At 42.8% G+C, this 18998-nt stretch overlaps 1 protein-coding gene across 11 annotated transcripts in view; it reads right to left on the bottom strand.

Moving 5' to 3' along the window:
* DIP2C (disco interacting protein 2 homolog C) overlaps positions 1-18998 on the bottom strand; it is a 367823-nt gene that overhangs the window by 80019 nt on the left and 268806 nt on the right. For all 11 annotated transcript variants that reach the window (XR_013825253.1, XM_079907065.1, XM_079907063.1 and 8 more), the window contains 3 exons: positions 18618-18711; positions 18415-18534; positions 17020-17134 (listed from right to left, as the gene is read on the bottom strand). Coding sequence is in view for 10 of the 11 variants with exons in the window: in XM_079907065.1 (XP_079763191.1) it covers positions 17020-17134; positions 18415-18534; positions 18618-18711 (329 nt within the window). In the remaining variant the exon portion in view is untranslated. The remainder of the gene's footprint in view (positions 1-17019; positions 17135-18414; positions 18535-18617; positions 18712-18998) is intronic.

Genomic DNA, 18998 nt, shown 5'->3' with positions numbered 1-18998 from the left:
CTCATTCTACGAGGCCACCCTCACCCTGATACCAAAACCAAAGATGTCACAAAAAAAGAAAACTACAGGCCAGTATCACTGAACATAGATGCAAAAATCTGCAACAAAATACTAGCAAACAGAATCCAACAGCACATTAAAAGGATCATACACCATGATCAAGTGGGGTTTATCCCAGGAATGCAAGGATTCTTCAATATAAGCAAATCAATCAATGTCACAAACCATATTAACAAACTGAAGGAGGAAAACCATATGATCATCTCAATAGATGCAGAAGAAGTTTTCAACAAAATTCAACACCCGTTTATGATAAAAACCTTCCAGAAAGTAGGCACAGAGGGAACTTACCTCAACATAATAAAGGCCATATATGACAAACCCACAGCCAACATCGTTCTCAATGGTGAAAAACTGAAACCATTTCCTCTGAGATCAGGAACAAAACAAGGTTGTCTACTCTCACCACTATTACTTAATTTTGGAAGTTTTAGCCACAGCAATCAGAGAAGAAAAGGAAATAAAAGGAAGCCAAATTGGAAAAGAAGAAGTAAAGCTGTCACTGTTTGCAGATGACATGATACTATACATAGAGAATCCCAAGATGCTACCAGAAAACTACTAGAGCTAATCAATGAATTTGGTAAAGTAGCAGGATACAAAATTAATGCACAGAAATCTCTTGCATTCTTATACACTAATGATGAAAAATCTGAAAGAGAAATTAAGGAAACACTCCCATTTACCACTGCAACAAAGAGAATAAAATACCTAGGAATAAACCTACCTAAGGAGACAAAAGACCTGTATGCAGAAAACTACAAGACACTGATGAAAGAAATTAAAGATGACACAAACAGATGGACAGAGACACCATGTTCTTGGATTGGAAGAATAAACACTGTGAAAATGACTATACTACCCAAAGCAATCTACAGATTTAATGCAATCCCTATCAAACTACCAATGGCATTTTTCACAGAACTAGAACAAAAAATTTCAAAATTTGTATGGAAACACAAAAGACCCTGAATAGCCAAAGCAATCGTGAGAAAGAAAAACGGAGCTGGAGGAATCAGGCTCCCTGACTTCAGACTATACTACAAAGCTACAGTAATCAAGACAGTATGGTACTGGCACAGAAACAGAAATATAGATTAATGGAACAGAATAGAAAGCCCAGAGATAAACCCATGCACATAGGGTCACCTTATCTTTGATAAAGGAGGCAAGAATATACAATGGAGAAAAGACAGCCTCTTCAATAAGTGGTGCTGGGAAAACTGGACAGCTACATGTAAAAGAATGAAATTAGAACACTCCTAACACCATACACAAAAGTAAACTCAATATGGATTAAAGATCTAAATGTAAGGCCAGACACTGTAAAACTCTTAGAAGAAAACACAGGCAGAACACTCTATGACATAAATCACAGCAAGATCCTTTCTGACCCACCTCCTAGAGAAATGGAATAAAACCAAAAATAAACAAATGGGACCTAATGAAACTTCAAAGCTTTTGCACAGCAAAGGAAACATAAACAAGATGAAAAGACAACCCTCAGAATGGGAGAAAATATTTGCAAATGAAGCAACTGACAAAGGATTCATCTCCAAAATTTACAAGCAGCTCATGCAGCTCAATATCAAAATAACAAACAACCCAATCCAAAAATGGGCAGAAGACCTAAATAGACAGTTCTCCAAAGAAGATATACAGATTGCCAACAAACACATGAAAGAATGCTCAACTTCATTAATCATTAGAGAAATGCAAATCAAAACTACAATGAGATCATCTTACACCAGTCAGAATGGCCAACATCAAAAAATCTACAAACAATAAATGCTGGAAAGGGTGTGGAGAAAAGAGAACCCTCATACACTGCTGGTGGGAATGTAAATTGATACAGCCACTATGGAGAACAGTATGGAGGTTCCTTAAATAACTAGAAGTAAAACTACCATACGACCCAGCAATCCCACTACTGGGCATATACCCTGAGAAAACCATAATTCAAAAAGAGTCATGTACCACAATGTTCACTGCAGCTCTATTTACAATAGCCAGGACATGGAAGCAACCTAAGGGTCCATCCACAGCTGAATGGATAAAGAAGATGTGGCACATATATACAATGGAATATTACTCAGCCTTAAAAAGAAACGAAATTGAGTTATTTGTAGTGAGGTGGGTGGACCTAGAGTCTGTCATACAGAGTGAAGCAAGTCAGAAAGAGAAAAACAAATACTGTATGCTAACACATATACATGGAATCTAAAAAAAAAAAAAATGTTCTGAAGAACCTAGGAGAAGGACAGGAATAAAGGTGCAGACGTAGAGAATGGACTTGAGGACATGGGGAGGGGGAAGGGTAAGCTGGGACGAAGTGAGAGAGCGATGTGGACATATATACACTACCAAATGTAAAATAGCTTTTGGGAAGCAGCAGCATAGCACAGGGAGATCAGCTCGGTGCTTTGTGACCACCTAGAGGGGTCTGATAGGGAGGGTGGTTGGGAGACGCAAGAGGGAGGAGGTATGGGGATATATGTATATGTATAGCTGATTCAGTTTGCTATACAGCAGAAACTATCACACCCTTGTAAAGCAATTATACTCCAATAAAGATGTTAAAAAAAAAAAAGTGTGCCTGTTTTCATTTTAAAAAGCCACATGAAAGCAAAATGCTGGATCAGCCCAGACATATCCCAAGTATGGGAAGACTGAAGAACTGATCTGTGGTGACCAGCAAGTACCGCACACGAGAAGCTGGAGGGAGAAGTTCCTTTACGACCCAAGAGTGTACAGTTTGTCTTAGTTACGAGATCCACTTTCCTACGTTTAATAACAGTAAGAATCAATATTTAAATACCTTAAAATCATGAACTCCATTTGCTACCGGAAATTTTCAATTGCGTCTGTAAAATGGTAGTTACGGAAGACTGAGTTTACTCACCTAAAATGTAAACCGATGGCACTAATCTGGCACTACCGTAACCTACGCTGTGTATTTATATTTATTAGAGTCCCCTGCTAGTCAGAGACACTCACACACCTAGGTTCTCCCTTGGCAGATTTGCAAAACACATGCAAGAAGGCAGAACAGAAGCACCTGAATTCCTAGGCACAGTACTCGGCCTCGCTGCCCCGCTCACTCAGACAACTGCATTCCCGGTTCTGTCCCCCAACCTCTCTTCAGGACCTGCTTGCCGACAGCCCCTCCCTCCTGATGGGGGAGCTGTGCTCAGTTGGTGTTTCATGTGCCGGAACAGTCCTGAGCCCTTTACACACCGACTTACTCACTATCACGAACCTGCACAGGCACTACTATTCTCCCATTTCACAGATTAGAAAACCAAGGCACAGAAATGCTAACTTAGCTGTCTGTGTGAGTGGTGGGGCTTGGGGGGATTCAGACCCACAGCAGAGCCCCTGCCCAACCATCCTGTCTCCTTTCCCAAAACTTACCCTGCCTCTGGCCTAGGAGACCAAGCACTTTTTAGTTCACTGCAAGTTTTCTTTTCGGGAACTTTTAAAACAGTGATATGAGTAACACGTGAGCATACCCTTCGGATGGACACAGCAAGCACTGCACAAGAACATACAGCAAAAGGCGAAAGACCCTGCTTATCCTCCAGCCCCTTCAGACCCATTCCCTCCCCTAGGCAGCCACTACCCACACTAAATACGAAGTTCCTGCCTCTTTAATACCCATTTACCTATAAAATACGTGCATACACAAATGTATTTACATCCGCAGAGAAGCAGAACCGCAACATGCACATTCTTCTGCAACTTGCTTTTGTCACCGAATACCTTGCAGATCTTCCCACAGGACTGTGTGCATGTGAACATATATGGTATGCGTACTGGACACATCAGTGAATTGACTTGTTTTAATTATTAGATGGTGTTCAGTAATATGAATATATGTTTATTTTATTTCATTTAATCTGTATGCATTTAGAAATATTTCTGTAAGATACATATCTAGAAAGGGGATGGAGGAATTAAAGAGCATATACATTAAAATTTTAATAAAGCCTAAGTACCTTCCCAAAAGACTAGGTCATTTTGCAATCCCATTAAAAGTGGACGAGTATCATTACTTTTTCACTCACTAGACATGTCTATTGCACCGTGGACGTTTACGAGTGTTACGAGTGTTAACTAATCTCTTTACAGCGACCCTGTGGGACAGACACAACTGTCCCCCACTCACAGGCAGGAAGGGCATCGCCAAGGCAACAGCGGTGGGGCTGGCCAGGCAGCATGCTCAGGATGGCTTCAGAACACCCGTGCCTTCCACCTTGGTGCTAAGCTGCCCTCAGCCTTACCCGTTTCCACACACTCGTGCCGACACTGATCACCAACCTTATAACTGTTCCCAATATGGTGAGTAAAATGCATTCCTCATTGTTGTTTCAATTTGTATTTCCAGGATTATTAACCAAGTCAGATGATCTTTTTCTCCATTAACACCTTCCTAGGAAATAAAAAGTCCGAGGAGATAAACTAGGTGAGGGAGGAAAAACCAATCCCAACAAGCAAAATTCCTAGGAATTTCAGAACATCCACTTTCATGATCAAAAACAGTAGATTAAATAATGGCAAAGAGAGCCACAGACCCATGTGTCAACTTTCAGGTTCAATTCCAAGGTGAACGGTGTGCTTGTGTCTCACAGAGAATACCAATTACAGGAGGAATCGTCCCGGCAATCTCAGGACTACGCAGAACTGGTCTTTACACTCTGAGAAAGCACACAGCTAGGAACGGCCGACACTGCCGTGGCGGCGAAAGGGGAAAAGACCGAGCTGCAGCTAAGGAAGAGGGGAGTCAGCTCAGTGCTCGACCCCACCAAGAACGAGCTGCCGGGGATGGCCTTCAATCAGGCAGCTTATACCCACTGTCCACTTGTCATGCCACTTCCAGCCTCTGTAACACGCTCAATGCGACTTGAGTTGATCATGCTTCTGCCAATGCCTGAAGAAAGAGCTCCTATACACGCAATGAACACATCAGCAGTTTGCAAACAGCTGGCCAGACTCAAATGTGCATCGATGCCAAGTCAGCAACAAGGGTTACGAGTATTTCCGCTGCCAGGATTCAACAGGGTAACTACACCTCTTTAGTGCCACCGCCATCCTCCAGGCCCTCGGACAGGCAGGACAACAAAGATACAAGGTTGAAACACAGTACTCCCCAAGTTATAAGTTATTTTAATGTAATGTTCTCCCTTTTCTCTGATGAAAGCATGAAAAAAAAAATCAACCCATTTTAAGAGCTATATAACACAGAAAGGAACGTTTTTCCCTATATCACATCCTCACCTACCCAGTAAGTATGCAGTTATCAGATTATCTTCCTGCTAAATATATTATTTAGAGGCTTAATTTTCTCCCAGCCAGAAAAGGGATCACACCATACAGATTGTTTACAAGCTGTGTTTTCCATTTGTCCTGGCTACTTTTCCACGTCAGAGGGCAATCAGTCAGAACCAGCAAGCCTGCAAGTCCGGGAGGCTACTTCCCAGAGTCCACTCTCCGTGCATCTCAGTCTCCACCAAAGCAAACTTCTGTGCGCAATTTAGTCCAACACCAAACACAGCAGAACAGACTCAAACACACGTGGTCAGGACAAGATAACACTGTTACTCTGCTCTTTACTGCTACTTCATTAAGTCATTTTAATTTAGATGGTTATCATCTCCAAACTATTTTGTTAGAGAAGTTTTAAAATTTTATCTAAATTTTTAGATAAAATGACAAACAACATATTTTTATCTTCTTGTGTTTTAAAAATAAGATTATGGATCTCTAACTCTGACTTTTTTGGGCAGTCAAAAACATTCTTGAAAACCCCACTTCAATTCATAGGCTGTGTTAACTGTTTTGTCACTCTGGATCACTGGTTGGTTTGCCCCTGTCAGAAACCGTCAAATTTCAGTGTCAGATGGGTGCTATATGCTGAGTACAGTGCCATGTTTGGTGTCTTTGCCCGTGGTTTTTGCCCAGCTTTCTAACTTCTGGGTTAGCTGTTTTCAAAGTGGAAGATATTTATGGTGGCAAGGGGGTATCTTCACCATTCTTTGGAATTACTGTTTTAATTACTGTGTTATATAATTATTACCTTTTTATCACCAAAGTGTCAAGGTACTGAAATAATACCTTGCAGTTGAAAGGGCTACATAAAGTTTTTTTTTAGTTCAATCAGTATTATCACAATGTAGATTTAAAAAAATGGACTCTATCATCTATATTCTAGGAGACAGAGACATAATCAGACAGTGACCAAGGAGAAACCCCCCAGTTTTGTAATTCTACTGATGAGTTTAGGCATCACGAATCCATATTTCTCCAATAGTTTTTATTCTACAACTAATCTTCAGAGAAAAAGAAAATACAAAACATTTACCTGGACGATGACAATTTTAAAAAGATGGAAGCAGGTTAAATACCTGGGTAAAAATAAGCCTCCCACAGGAAGCCAGAACAGACTTCAGAGAGCAGCATGGCTTCTTGTCATCACCCGGTGGACACGTGTGCAGGTGGACACTTTAGATACATGTGAACAAGGGCACACAGGAAGACAAACACACGTAAATTCAGGCACACAAGAAGACATATGCATGAAGACAGATACATGTGCACTCAGACATGCGTGGCAACGGACACTCACCAAGACGGACACATGTGAAGACAGGCACGTCTCCTGTCCTTGTTCCATCAAGTTCTCTGACTCAAACATCCTGCATAAACCCCACTCATTTCCTGGGCTAACCTTTGTTTCCTCCTGGGGAGCATCCCTCCTGAGGGGAATGCTGATGGGGCAAGTCTTGGAGTCAGACACAGCCTGGGCAGCACACCTGGGGGCCCAGACCTCGGCCAGGCTCCTGTTGTCAGCTCTCTAGGGCGCCTGCACATCCTGCCCATTTTCAAGCAGGAGGTCTAAGATGACCATGATTCTCTGTGCACCCCAGAGCCTTCCACATTCCCTTTCATGTAGGTGAGAGGTGTTCCGTTGTCTTCAAGAGTGACATCAAGATACTCAATGGCCATGGCCACGGGCACCAACCCACCAGGACCGGCGTCTACTCTGGCAGGACCAGCTCAGACCAGCTCGAGAAGGCTGGCCCTGCACACGGCACTGCGGGCTTCCACCCAAACCCACCGACTGCCTATGCAGCTCTCTTGTAACAACTCAGCTTGCAGATTTACAAACACTATAACAGAAGAGAATCACAGAGTGATACGTGTGATACGTGTTCAGAAGGGCCAAGGCCCTGTAAATCTGAGCAGTGGAGATGCATCTGCAATTGTTCTTCACTGAGGACCACAGGCAACAACTGAGTGTCATTTTCTACTTAAGTGGATAAAAGCCAAGCAGGCAATCATCTGCTCCCAGCTCCTTACCGCAAGTTCAATCTCTTCTTCAACGCAGGGCAGAACAAGCTGTCCTGGGAAGGTTATTCAAGCACAGGACACAAACGCTCAGACGACAGTGCAAAGGAAAGCATCAGCCCCCAATCCCACTTGAGTGAAGGGATGAGCCACAAAATAGGGTGACGTGGCAGCCAACCACTCATTTTTTGTTTTCTTTCCTTTTTCCTTTAAAGATCATCCTTTGAGTAGTAGACAAAGTGAGGACTGCAATGCTTCCCATGATGACGTTATAACATTTAAGAAAGCATCCATTTTGTCCTCACATCAAAATCCACAGGAGCAATGACTAGGCCTCCTGGACCCCCAGTCAAAATGGCTTGAATAGAATGGATCAAAGCTATCTTTACTTAATAACCTGGCCTCTGACTTCTTGTGTGTGGAAAGTTCACTTCAAGTTTTAGGAAGAAAATAAGCACAAAGTATTACAAAATAGGTGTAAACACACAGGCTCATTTTCCAAAAGCAAGACTTTTTCCAACCTTTCTGTGGACACAGTCGTGTATATGAACACCAGGAATGGGGAATTTGTCCTCTATTCACAGGTCACAGAGAACAGCCCGCAGAGGAGGACATTCACAAAAACGTAAGTGTGAGTGTTTTCATCAAGTTTGCTTGAAAATGATGTAAGCACGTAAGAAACAAGGACAATGAAAGAAACAGGTTCTAAACAGGAGTCTAGCATGTGTTTCTCTCCTAAAGATATTCACCCCTGAAACAGAGCCCCTGTCACTGGCTTCACCTCCACGCAGAGCCTGAGAGCGACAGCCGGGTGCAGAGGCCATGCTCTGCACAACCAGTACTCAGTAGCTCCAACATGCAGCACGTGCATAATAACGAGATAAAAAGACAACCATCTCGGTGAGATTGAGAAATATGATCAAGGCGAGGGAACGGAACATGAAATAAGAAGCGACCAGGGGGCTATTTAAATTTTGATCACACCATTATTCCTATTTCTACCTAGAAGACTAAAATTGTACCTTTTTTCATCTTTTCACCCCTGTCCCTCCGTTTACTCAGGAACCTGAGAGACGCCAATCTCAAAACTGGTGGTCTGAGAAGACACCCCAGCCAACCAGGGCGGGCGGCTCTGGGGAGGGGCTGTGGAAGCCAGATGACTGGAGCCTGAGAGCTGTGCACGCGGGCCGGGGGCGATTTTACCGTATGTGCTCAGTGCAGACAGTGAGGTGGCAGGACCCATGTCCTCCTATGTGTTTTTATGCCTGTGTTCTACTCAGCTCCTGACTCTCCACGGCTGCGCATGCAGCACACAGAGCCCACACATGGCTCCGGGGAGCCCGGGCAGAAGCAAGTTTCCTGCACAAACTCTGGGGTCCAGAGCTTGCTCCTGTGGAATGGATGAAGCCCCCTCTCTCCCTGCCATTATAACATCACCCTGACAGCCTCAGACTGCTGCCCCAGACCCCACCTGCGTCCACGCCTTCTCCCCATCTCTCTCCCTCCTCCTCTCCCCTCCACTTCCTCCCTTTCTCCCACTCCTTTCCCCCCCTCCCCCCCTTCCTCCCTCGTCTCAGCCTTTCTCATGACCAGCCTCATGGGGGCCGTGGAGGGTAAGGACACAGCTTTCTGCTGGTGCTGTTTTCTCAGGAGACCAGATTATGATACCAGAACTCTAGGCTGTTAGCTGCACCTAGATCATCAAGTAAAATGAGAGCAAACAAAACCCCACATGACTACTCTCAGGTAAAACTGCAAGGGAGTTGCTTAGGTGGGCATGCACATCCTGTACACAGACACGCGGGAAAAGGCTCAACTCTTCACAGCATTTGCTGCTGGTACATTACGAAGGGTCATCGTAAGTGTCTGGCAAGGGACTTTTACTTCTCACTTTACATATTTTTAATTTTTCTTTCATTCATCTATTAACAAAATATATACTAAGCACCAACTATTAACCAGACAGAGACAGAGAATAAACAATAATACACCAGTAAATCACACAGCGCATGAGAAAGTGGCAAATGCTGAGAGGGCATCACAATGAGTCACACAAGCGTGGGAGGGGCGAGTTCACTCTGTGGGGGGTGGTCAGGGCAGGCCTCGCCGAAGTGAGCAAAGACAGAGCTCTGGCCGTGCTACCCTGGTGGCACACCAGGTAGAGTGGGCAGCAGAGACCAGGAGGTCTGGTTGCAGGGAGGGAGGATGGGGCAGTGGGAGAAGGGGCCAAGAGGGGGTGTGGCCAGACTGCATGGCCTTGTGGGTCCTGCAGGCTCTGGTCAGGAAGGAGAGCAGGCAGAAGGCTGGGAACCCCGGTGAGGAGGCAGGAGAAACAGCTGGGCTTGGATGTTCCCTGGTGAATCGGATGGGATGTGAGAACAAGAAGGCTGGAGGCTGGCGGGAGGTGTGGGGTATGTTTACACATGGCTTCACTGAATAGTAAGTAAGAGAGGATGATCACGGGGGTGGAGGCTTAAACTAAAAATCGTGACCACTCTGTCCCCCACTCTCCTTCCCACGTGAAAGGAGAACTGAGTCCACAAACAGTGGCCAAGATCTAAGAGATGAAGACCAGCCCTCGGTCTTTGCATGCCCCTGGGTCTAACCTGAACTTCTCATGGACAGTGAACAGATGTGATGCCTTGCGGGGGCGGGTGGTGGGAGCAGCAAGAGGGACAGTGGTTACACACAGCCTGGAGCAGACATAGGTGTGGGCACCAGGGCCTGGTGTGTCAGACACAGGTAGGAGGCACAGATATCCACGGCCTTGTTTACATGCGAAGAAACTGAGTGTCTCAGAGGCTAACTGGTCCATTAGAAAGTAAGTCTACAATCTGCCTTTTCTATCATATTAGGTGGTTGTGAAAATCAAGATGAGAAGACTGAAAAGCACTCTTTCGAATGTACACAGTTCTGGACAAACTCAAGGTAAACACCACCACGGCGAACACTTGGCAAGCACTTGCCGGTCTTGAAATGCACCCTGAACTCTGCTCCTAGGACCTCTCTCCTATTGGATATGGTGAGCATGAAGTCTGTCATTTCAAGTCACATCAAAAACCAAAATGGGTTGGTGGGTAGCACAATGGAGTATTAGCCACCGTGAGAATCTCTGCATGTGGGAATTCGCCGGCTGCTTTGGGCCAGTCATCAGTGATGCTCTGTTCATTTTACTGCAACGAAGTGAAGTACCACTTCCTGAGGCACTCCAGGCAGATGTGTGCCGCCTGCAGGCGCCGGGTCTCCAGAACCACAGGGCACCTCTAGGACACGACATCACCTGGCCAAAGCCACAAAAGAACAAGACAAAACCTCAGAAAAAGAACTACATGAAGCAGAGATAAGCAATTTACCAGACAGAGCTCAAACTAGTGGTCATGAAGATGCACACTGAACGCAGGAGAAGAATGGAGGAACTCAGTGGGAATTTCGATAAGGACACAGAAAATATAAAAAGAACCAAACAGAACTGAAAAATAACAGAAATCAAAACAACACTAGAGGGACCCAAAAGCAGATCACAGGATGCGGAATGGATCAGTCATCTGGAAAACTGGGTAGTAGAAATCATCCGATAGGAACAGCAAAAGAAAAAAGAAAGAAAAAACATGAAGATGGTTTAAGGGGCCTCTGGGACAACATCAAGTGCGTGAACATTCACACTATGGGGTCCCAGAAGGAGAAGAGACAGAAAACCTATAGCTGAAGAAATAATGGATGAGAACGTCCCTAATCTGGGAAAGGAAACAGACATCCTAGTCCAGGAAGCACAGAGGGTGTCAAGATGAATTCAAAGAGACCCACACCAAGACACATTATAATTAAAATGGTAAAGGTTAAAGATAAGGAGAGAATCTTAAAATCAGAAAGAGAAAAGCAACTATTTACATGCAGAGAACCGACAGAGACTATCAGCTGACTTGTCAGCAGAAACTCTGCAGCCCAGGGGTCTGGCAAGATATATTCGGAGTGCTAAAAGGAAACACTCAGAAGACTGTACCCACAAAGCTCTTATTCAGACTTGGAGAGAGAAGAATTTTACAGACAAGCAAAGTTACAGGAGTTCATCACCACTAAACTATTCTTACAAGAAATGGTTTATGGTTTCTAGGCCATAACTAGAAACAAAAAATTATGAAAGGAAAAATCTCATTGGTAAAGGCAAACATATAGTAAAGGTAATGGATCAACCACCTGTGAAGCTAGTAGGAAGATTCAAAGACAAAAGTAGTAAAATCATCTATATCCACAATAAATAGTTAAGCCACAGAAAATTAAAAAAATGTAAAATATGACATCAAAAACAAAATGGGGGGGAGTAAAAATGGAGTGGTTTTAAAATGTGCTCAAACTTAAGTGACCATCAACTTAAAACAGACGCATATATACACAGGTTGAAATATATGAACCTCATGGCAACCACAAACCAAAAACCTGTCACAGACAGGAGAATAAGGAGAAAGGAATGAAACATACCACACTGAAACAATTCTTTTTCTTTTGCTAATACCTTCTTACCCTGCCCACCTCCTGCCTACAAAAACCTTCCATTTTGTACAACCCCTAGGAGCGTCTTTCTACTTGCTAGATGGGATGCAGCCCAATTCATGAATTGCTTAATAAAGCCAACTGGACCTTCAAATTAAAAAGAAACAAAGTTGGAAAGCATGCCGGTATGTCTCCCCAAAAGGAATAATCCTTTTTATGAAGTGAGTGATCACAACTCAATGTCTCTGCTTTAGAAATCTGGATTTTTTTGTTTTTATTGAAATATAGTTGATTTACAATATTGTGTTAGTTTCCGGTGTACAGCAAAGTGATTCAGAGATATAAATACACACACACACACACACACACACACAGATACCCCTGTGCTACAAGATACTGAAGTATCTTGTTATTACAAGATACTGAATATAGTTCCCTGTGCTATACAGTAGGTTTTGCTGTTTATTTTACGTATAGTAGTGTGTATCTGTTAATCCCCAAATCCTGATTTATCCCTCCCCCACCCCCTTCCCCTTTGGTAACAGCAAGTTTGTTTTCTATGTCTGTGAGTCTGTTTCTGTTTTGTAAATAAGTTCATTTTCATCATTTTTTAAGATTCCACATATAAGTAATATCATATGATATTTGTCTTTCTCTGACTTACTTCACTTAGTATGATAATCTCTAGGTCCATCCGTGTTGCTGAAAATGGCATTACTTCGTTCTTTTTTTATGGCCGAGTAGTATTTCACTGTGTATATGTACCACATCTTCTTTATCCATTTGTCTGTCAATGGACACTTAGGTTGCTTTCATGTCTTGGTTATGATAAATAGTGCTGCAATGAACATTGGAGTGCATGAATCTTTTCAAGTTAGAGTTTTTGTCTTTTCCAGATATATGTCCAGGAGTGGGATTAATTCTATTTTTAGTTTCTTAAGGAACCTCCATACTGTTCTCCAGAGTGGCTACACCAATTTACATTCCCACCAACAGTGTAGGAGGGTTCCCTTTTCTCCACACCCTCTCCAGCATTTATTATTTGTAGACTTTTTGATGATGGCCATTCTGACCAGTATGAGGTGATACTTCATTGTAGTTTTGGTTTGCATTTCTCTGATAATTAGCGATGTTGAGCATCTTTTCACATGCCTGTTGGCCATCTGTATGCCTTCTTTGGAGAAGTGTCTATTTAGGTCTTCTGCCCAGTTTTTGATCGGGTTGTTCATTTTTTTGATATTGAGCTGTATGAGCTGTTTGTTTATTTTGGAAATTAATCCCTTGTCGGTTGCATCATTTGCAAATATTTTCTCCCAGTCAGTAGGTTGTCTTTTTGTCTTGTTTATGGCTTCCTTTGCTGTGCCAAAGCCTTAAGTTTCATTAGGTCCCATTTGCTTATTTTTGTTTCTATTTCCACTACTCTAGGAGATGGATCCAAAAAGATATTGCTGCGATTTATATCAAAGACTGTTCTGCCCATGTTTTCCTCTAGGAGTTTTATAGTATCTGTCTTACATTTAGGTCTTTAATCCATTTTGAGTTTATTTTTGTATATGGTGTTAGAGAATGTTCTAATTTCATTCTTTTACATGTAGCTGTCCAGTTTTCCCAGCACCACTTATTGAAGAGACCGTCTTTTCTCCACTGTATATTCTTGCCTCCTTTGTCATAGATTAACTGACCAAAGGTGCATGGGTTTACTTCCTGGCTAATTTGCCTAGTTTTGTTAATAAACTTTTAATCTTTTTAAAGAAAGATTTTATAAAAGATTTTAAAACATGTTTAGAGAAACAATTAAAAATCCTTTGCTTCTTCCTGCCTGCTGATCCACATAGCAGAGGCGCACGTGCTGGTCTGAGAACAGGCTGAAGCCCTCAGGTTTACCTTGCTTTCTGGAGTGCTTTCTACTGAAACCTGTCAATACCCTGCTTATATAAACCACAGATTGCCAAAGCCCTGAATCTTCTATTGTCTATATTTTGTCTGTTTGGAACTATTTATTAGACTAGAAAAGCACCTCTTTTTCTTCATGTATAAAATGAAACCAGATGAACATCCTTCTAGCACTAAAGCTCTAGGTTGACTACATGTAAGTGCAGTATATGCGTCTTACTTTTTCTCTGAAAACAAGAGCTTTACCACCAGACAATAAAAATTCCATTCATTACTTTGGCCCACAGATGAAGTCCTCTTAAAGAAGAAAATTTATTTGAAGAAAATAAGACCTGATGTTGGGTCTCACTCAATTCATGCACATCATTTATTACTGAAGGGCAGGGATAACATTCCATAAACTAATGGAGATCTCACACTATTTATTAGCTTATTTGATGCTAATGAGCTGACAGTATTGGCTTCTTGATAATGGCACGTAACCTGACAGACTGAATAACAGCAGCCACAACTGGAAGATCATGAAGAAGGTCTAGAAGATCTTTTTTTTCCTGTAAGAACAATAATTCACTTGTCCACCGTTTGAAACTAAGAAGCCTACTTTTTCTTCACTTGTCCTCCCTATGACTATCCTTGTCCCTAAAAAATAACTTGAAGTTTTTTAAAGGTTAAAAAACTTATTAGGAAAATATAACTGATACAATGTTATAAATGGTTACTCCCATATGAAGATAGTTTTTACAAGTTTGAAAGCTTTTTGCACAGACTGTTAACAGCGTGGATTGCACTTATATCAGCTAGATATGAGTCAGATATGAGGCAGCACCTATAAACATCATTTTTTCTTTTTTTGTTTAAAGCTGTAAGAAATGCCAATTCTCAAGTCCTACTTTTTAACTTAAATAAGCGGCATTTCATTCATATGACATTCTCAGACGTCAGTCAGGAGGCTGTGTTAAAATGAGGTCTTGCCAGCATTTCTAAATTGCCTTGGCTGGGAACTACAGCTCTATGGAGTAGCAGGTTATGGTCAGCTCTATTGAGTATGTTCTTATGTACCTTATAAGAATGTAAATCAAACAACAAAAATCTGAATTTGAACAAATTAAATATCATTATTTTTCATGTCATCTTCAAAAAAAACCTCCTTTGCTCATCCCTTCCCCCTCTGCCAATCAACTCTGGCATAATCTATACAACATACCTTAAAGGCACAGAGAAAACACTTTTAGGAAAAGCAAATGAGCAAATCATTTGATCATAACAAGTCTACATGAATGAATCATTCATTCTGTGAATCATCTCTGGCAATGGTACTACTTCACAGAACTGTGGAATCTTAAAAATTTACAGGTAGAAGGAAATTGAGAGATTACTGAGTCCAAGCCCCTTGTTTCTTGGTGAAGGAAACCGAGGCCCTGGAGAGAAGGAATGTGCCCAGGATCGTGGGGCCAGCCACCAGCGGGCGGGGCTCAAACTGGGACTCCTGGCCCCAACATGCTTCCGGAGGCTGAGTCCCCTTAGAGTCAAATTAGACACATACTTGAATACTGATTTCTGCAGGACAACGTGATGGCAAATCTGCTATTGCAATCCTGATGTGTTTTGTACTCCAAGGTCGGACATAAATCTCAGAAGATTATTTGTTGCAAACCTTCTCTTTTGGGGACGACAATGCCATCCTTTAAAAAATGAAGACTGGATTCTGGTTAATGGTGCCATATTTCCTCATCAATTTAAATTACGTTATAGACTTTTAATTTCTGGTTCACTCAAAATTAAAAGTGGCTTCTGGGGACTTCCCTGGTGGCACAGTGGTTAAGAATCCACCTGCCAACGCAGGGGACACAGGTTTGGGCCCCGGTCCAGGAAGATCCACATGCCGTGGAGCAGCTAAGTCTGTGCACCACAACTACTGAGCCTGTGCTCTAGAGCCCGCGAGCCACAATTACTGAGCCTGCGTGCCACAACTACCAAGCCCACGTGCCACAACTACCGAAGCCCTCGCGCCTAGAGCCCATGCTTCGCAACAAAAGAAGCCACCGCAATGAGAAGCCTGCGCACTGCACCGAAGAGTAGCCCCTGCTTGCCGCAACTAGAGAAAGTCTGCGCACAACAACGAAGACCCAACACAGCCAAAAATAAATAAATAAATAAATTTATTTATTTTAAAAAAGTTGCTTCTGATACTTTAAAGGTTTTCAATTTCTCAACCTGTTAGGCGGCCTGGTTAATTTCACATTAACAAACTCCTAAAAGCATCAGAAGGTGTCTCTTTAAGGGCAACCTTTACATGAATATTTTTGCGAATCCCAACCTTTCAGTAAAAAGAGCAGAACTCATGCACTTTGTGCACCGAAAGCTCTGTCATCCACTGCTACAACAGAGCACACTGGTGTGACACGAAATAAAACATACTTAGAGACAGAACCCAAAGACGCTGGCGAATTAGTCATGTATAGGCTGCAAACGTCTGGGTGATGCAAACCCTCCTTTCTCAGGTTAGTGTGGATTACTGGGAGCTGCTGACGGTCAGACAGGCCGCTCTAGCCCTTCTCACCCTGGGCAGGGTGAGCTCTTATGAGCCGTACCACGGCCTGTCCCTGACAGGCCCCAGTGGCTCTGAAGCAGGCAGTGATGCAGGAGTGACCTAGGACCAAGGGCACTCACTGTGCTTGCTGGCCTTAGCAAGAGCCCCAGAAGCCCAGCCCCACACAGCAGGAGATTCCAGGCCCCAGAACCCTCTGATGTGCTGCTGAGCTGCTCAAAAGCTCAGAAAACCAGTTTTTAAAGTGCAGTATGTGCAGTATTGCAGAAAATGAAGATGACATAAAACCTGCATGTCCAAGGGCACAGGGGTGGCCACAAAAATTTCGTTTCATCCAACATTTACTCTGTTCTATCCTCAAGTTAAACCTGAGCCTAATACAAGCAAATGAAAATGTGCATAACCTGCCAGGACAAGGTTCACTGCTCAGCGTGCCTGTGGACAGACTTCCACTCTCTCGGGAATTACAGCGAACCTCCAGAGTGAAAAGTGAGTTTCTAACTAACGAATCTAGACTATTTAAGAGAATCCATTCTAGAATACACTAGAATAAAAACTCGTCTGGAAAATCTGGGTCCTGTTTTTATTCTCACACTAAGATGAACTGCGATGGCTCCGGGTCTCTGTTAGCTGCTGAATGAGACCCCTCCCCAGGCTGCCCACTTGAGTTAACACAGCAGTACCTCCTGATGGCCACGGTGAGAGCCTCTGGTGAGCTGGCGCATGGACAGATGACCTCCTGGCGTAGACCTTTACTTTGGAAGACGTTGAGAAACGCGTCACAGGAAGAAATAGACCCTAGAGGGAAAGGGGGGATGATAATCAGACAGGCGAAGCAATGTGGACAATTAAAAGTATCCCATAATATAAAATGCTTTTGAAGTTAGGATCTAGGCACATGGGGAGTTAGGCAGCATGGAAAAATACTTTATTTAATATATAACTTATCACTCGTGTTACAATGAAAGATAATATTATTCTCAAACACAGAACTCAAGAATTTAAAAAATGCAACTTCTATACTTAAAACCTTTTTGCTGACTGAAGAACTTAACTTTAATAACTTTTCTGAGACATGTTCTACCATTTTCAACATGAATGTTCCAAGAAATAAGTAAATCTAAACCCAACTAAATGAAGAAAACATTTCTCTATATTAATAAGAGTGATGAGATCAAGGTATAATTATTAGGAACCTATCAGCTAAACTAGCTCCTAATACAAGTTTACCTTGCTTCCTGTAAGACATATTACTCTGAAGAGTTATGGGCAAAATCAATCGTGTACTAAACAGCCCACAATTTATGGAGTTATTTTGTAAATGGAAGAATCACTTATAAAACTAATACAAAATCACCTGTTTGCAAGTCCACTTTTGCATATCAGATGTTCTTTAAGAAAGTATATACTGCTTTAATTTACAAATATATATGCTGCAGAGTTTACAAATGTGGTCAGAAACATACATTGTTCATTCAATTCACTTCATTCACTTTGCTTCTCGCTTATATACTCTTCTCATAAAAAACAAGCTAGCTGGGTTTTTGTTTCAACTGACTGAAATATTTCTCAAGGTATATTAACAGTATTCTGTGGAACTGCTAATTTATTTTACCTAGGTAATTTCTGCTACAGGATTTGATAATAAAATTCCATTAAAAATGACAAATCAAATTTCCTGATCAATAAAACTACTATGGACCATAAAATAATAATAGTTAATATTTCTTGAGCACTTATTATATCCCAAGGAACTGTACACAGGGATTGCTTCATTTAATCCTCATAAAATCTGATGACTGGGTACCATCTTGCAGCTAACAAAAGGAGAAGAATTTTAACAAGTAAGATATGTTCTCTTCAGAATCAGGAAGTGGAAGGGCTAGGACTCAACCCTAGGGCTGTGTCTGGACCTTCAGGCCCTGGTGCCCGTAGGCTACGCTGAGTAATACTGTTTGGCTATTATCTTAAGGCCACTTCTTCACTAAGGTAAAGACTAGAAAAGGGAAAAATCAAACCCCAGAGAATGAAACCTGGAGAATGAGGCCCCCTCCTGACTGCCTGGGGCCGTCACTTACAGGGATTTGCGCCGTCGGCCACTATCAGCATCCGGAGAGAGGAGAGGTTGATGTCTCTCTGATCCCTGTGTGCCACCAATGCCCAGTGCATGTCCCTGGATTTGACACAGGCCACTTTTGCTGAAGGAGAAGCAGGGGGGAAGTGAGTCACCGCCTGTGCCGCAGGATGGCGTGACATTAAAGGGGCAGCCTCCGCAACGCACCTTTGTACTGGCAGACCTTCTGAATCCAGGACAGCGGGTTCACCTTCATCAGCGAGTACGGGATGCTGATCACGTGCATCATGTTCATGACGCTCTGAAAGCAGGACACTGGGCAGTGAGTGGGGGAGGGCTCCATGTGGGACTCACCCTGCTGCCAGGGGCTCCCTGGTGGGAGGGTGGGGACCACACGGGCATCTCACTGGGGATGATCCTTTAAGAGGCTGTGGGAGTGGAGGCGACTTCTCAAAGCTTGTCTAGTCCTCCCGACTCCTGCTTCTACTGATACAACTCAAGAATCTAAGTCCAATGGAAGCAACCTAAGTGTCCATCGACAGATGAATAGATAAAGAAGGTGTGGCACATATATACAATGGAATATTA

This window comes from Stenella coeruleoalba, assembly GCF_951394435.1.
Source record: "Stenella coeruleoalba genome assembly, chromosome: 2".
Taxonomy (NCBI): Eukaryota; Metazoa; Chordata; class Mammalia; order Artiodactyla; family Delphinidae; genus Stenella; species Stenella coeruleoalba.
Note: the sequence above shows the minus strand (reverse complement) of the source record. Positions and strands in the feature narration are given on the sequence as shown.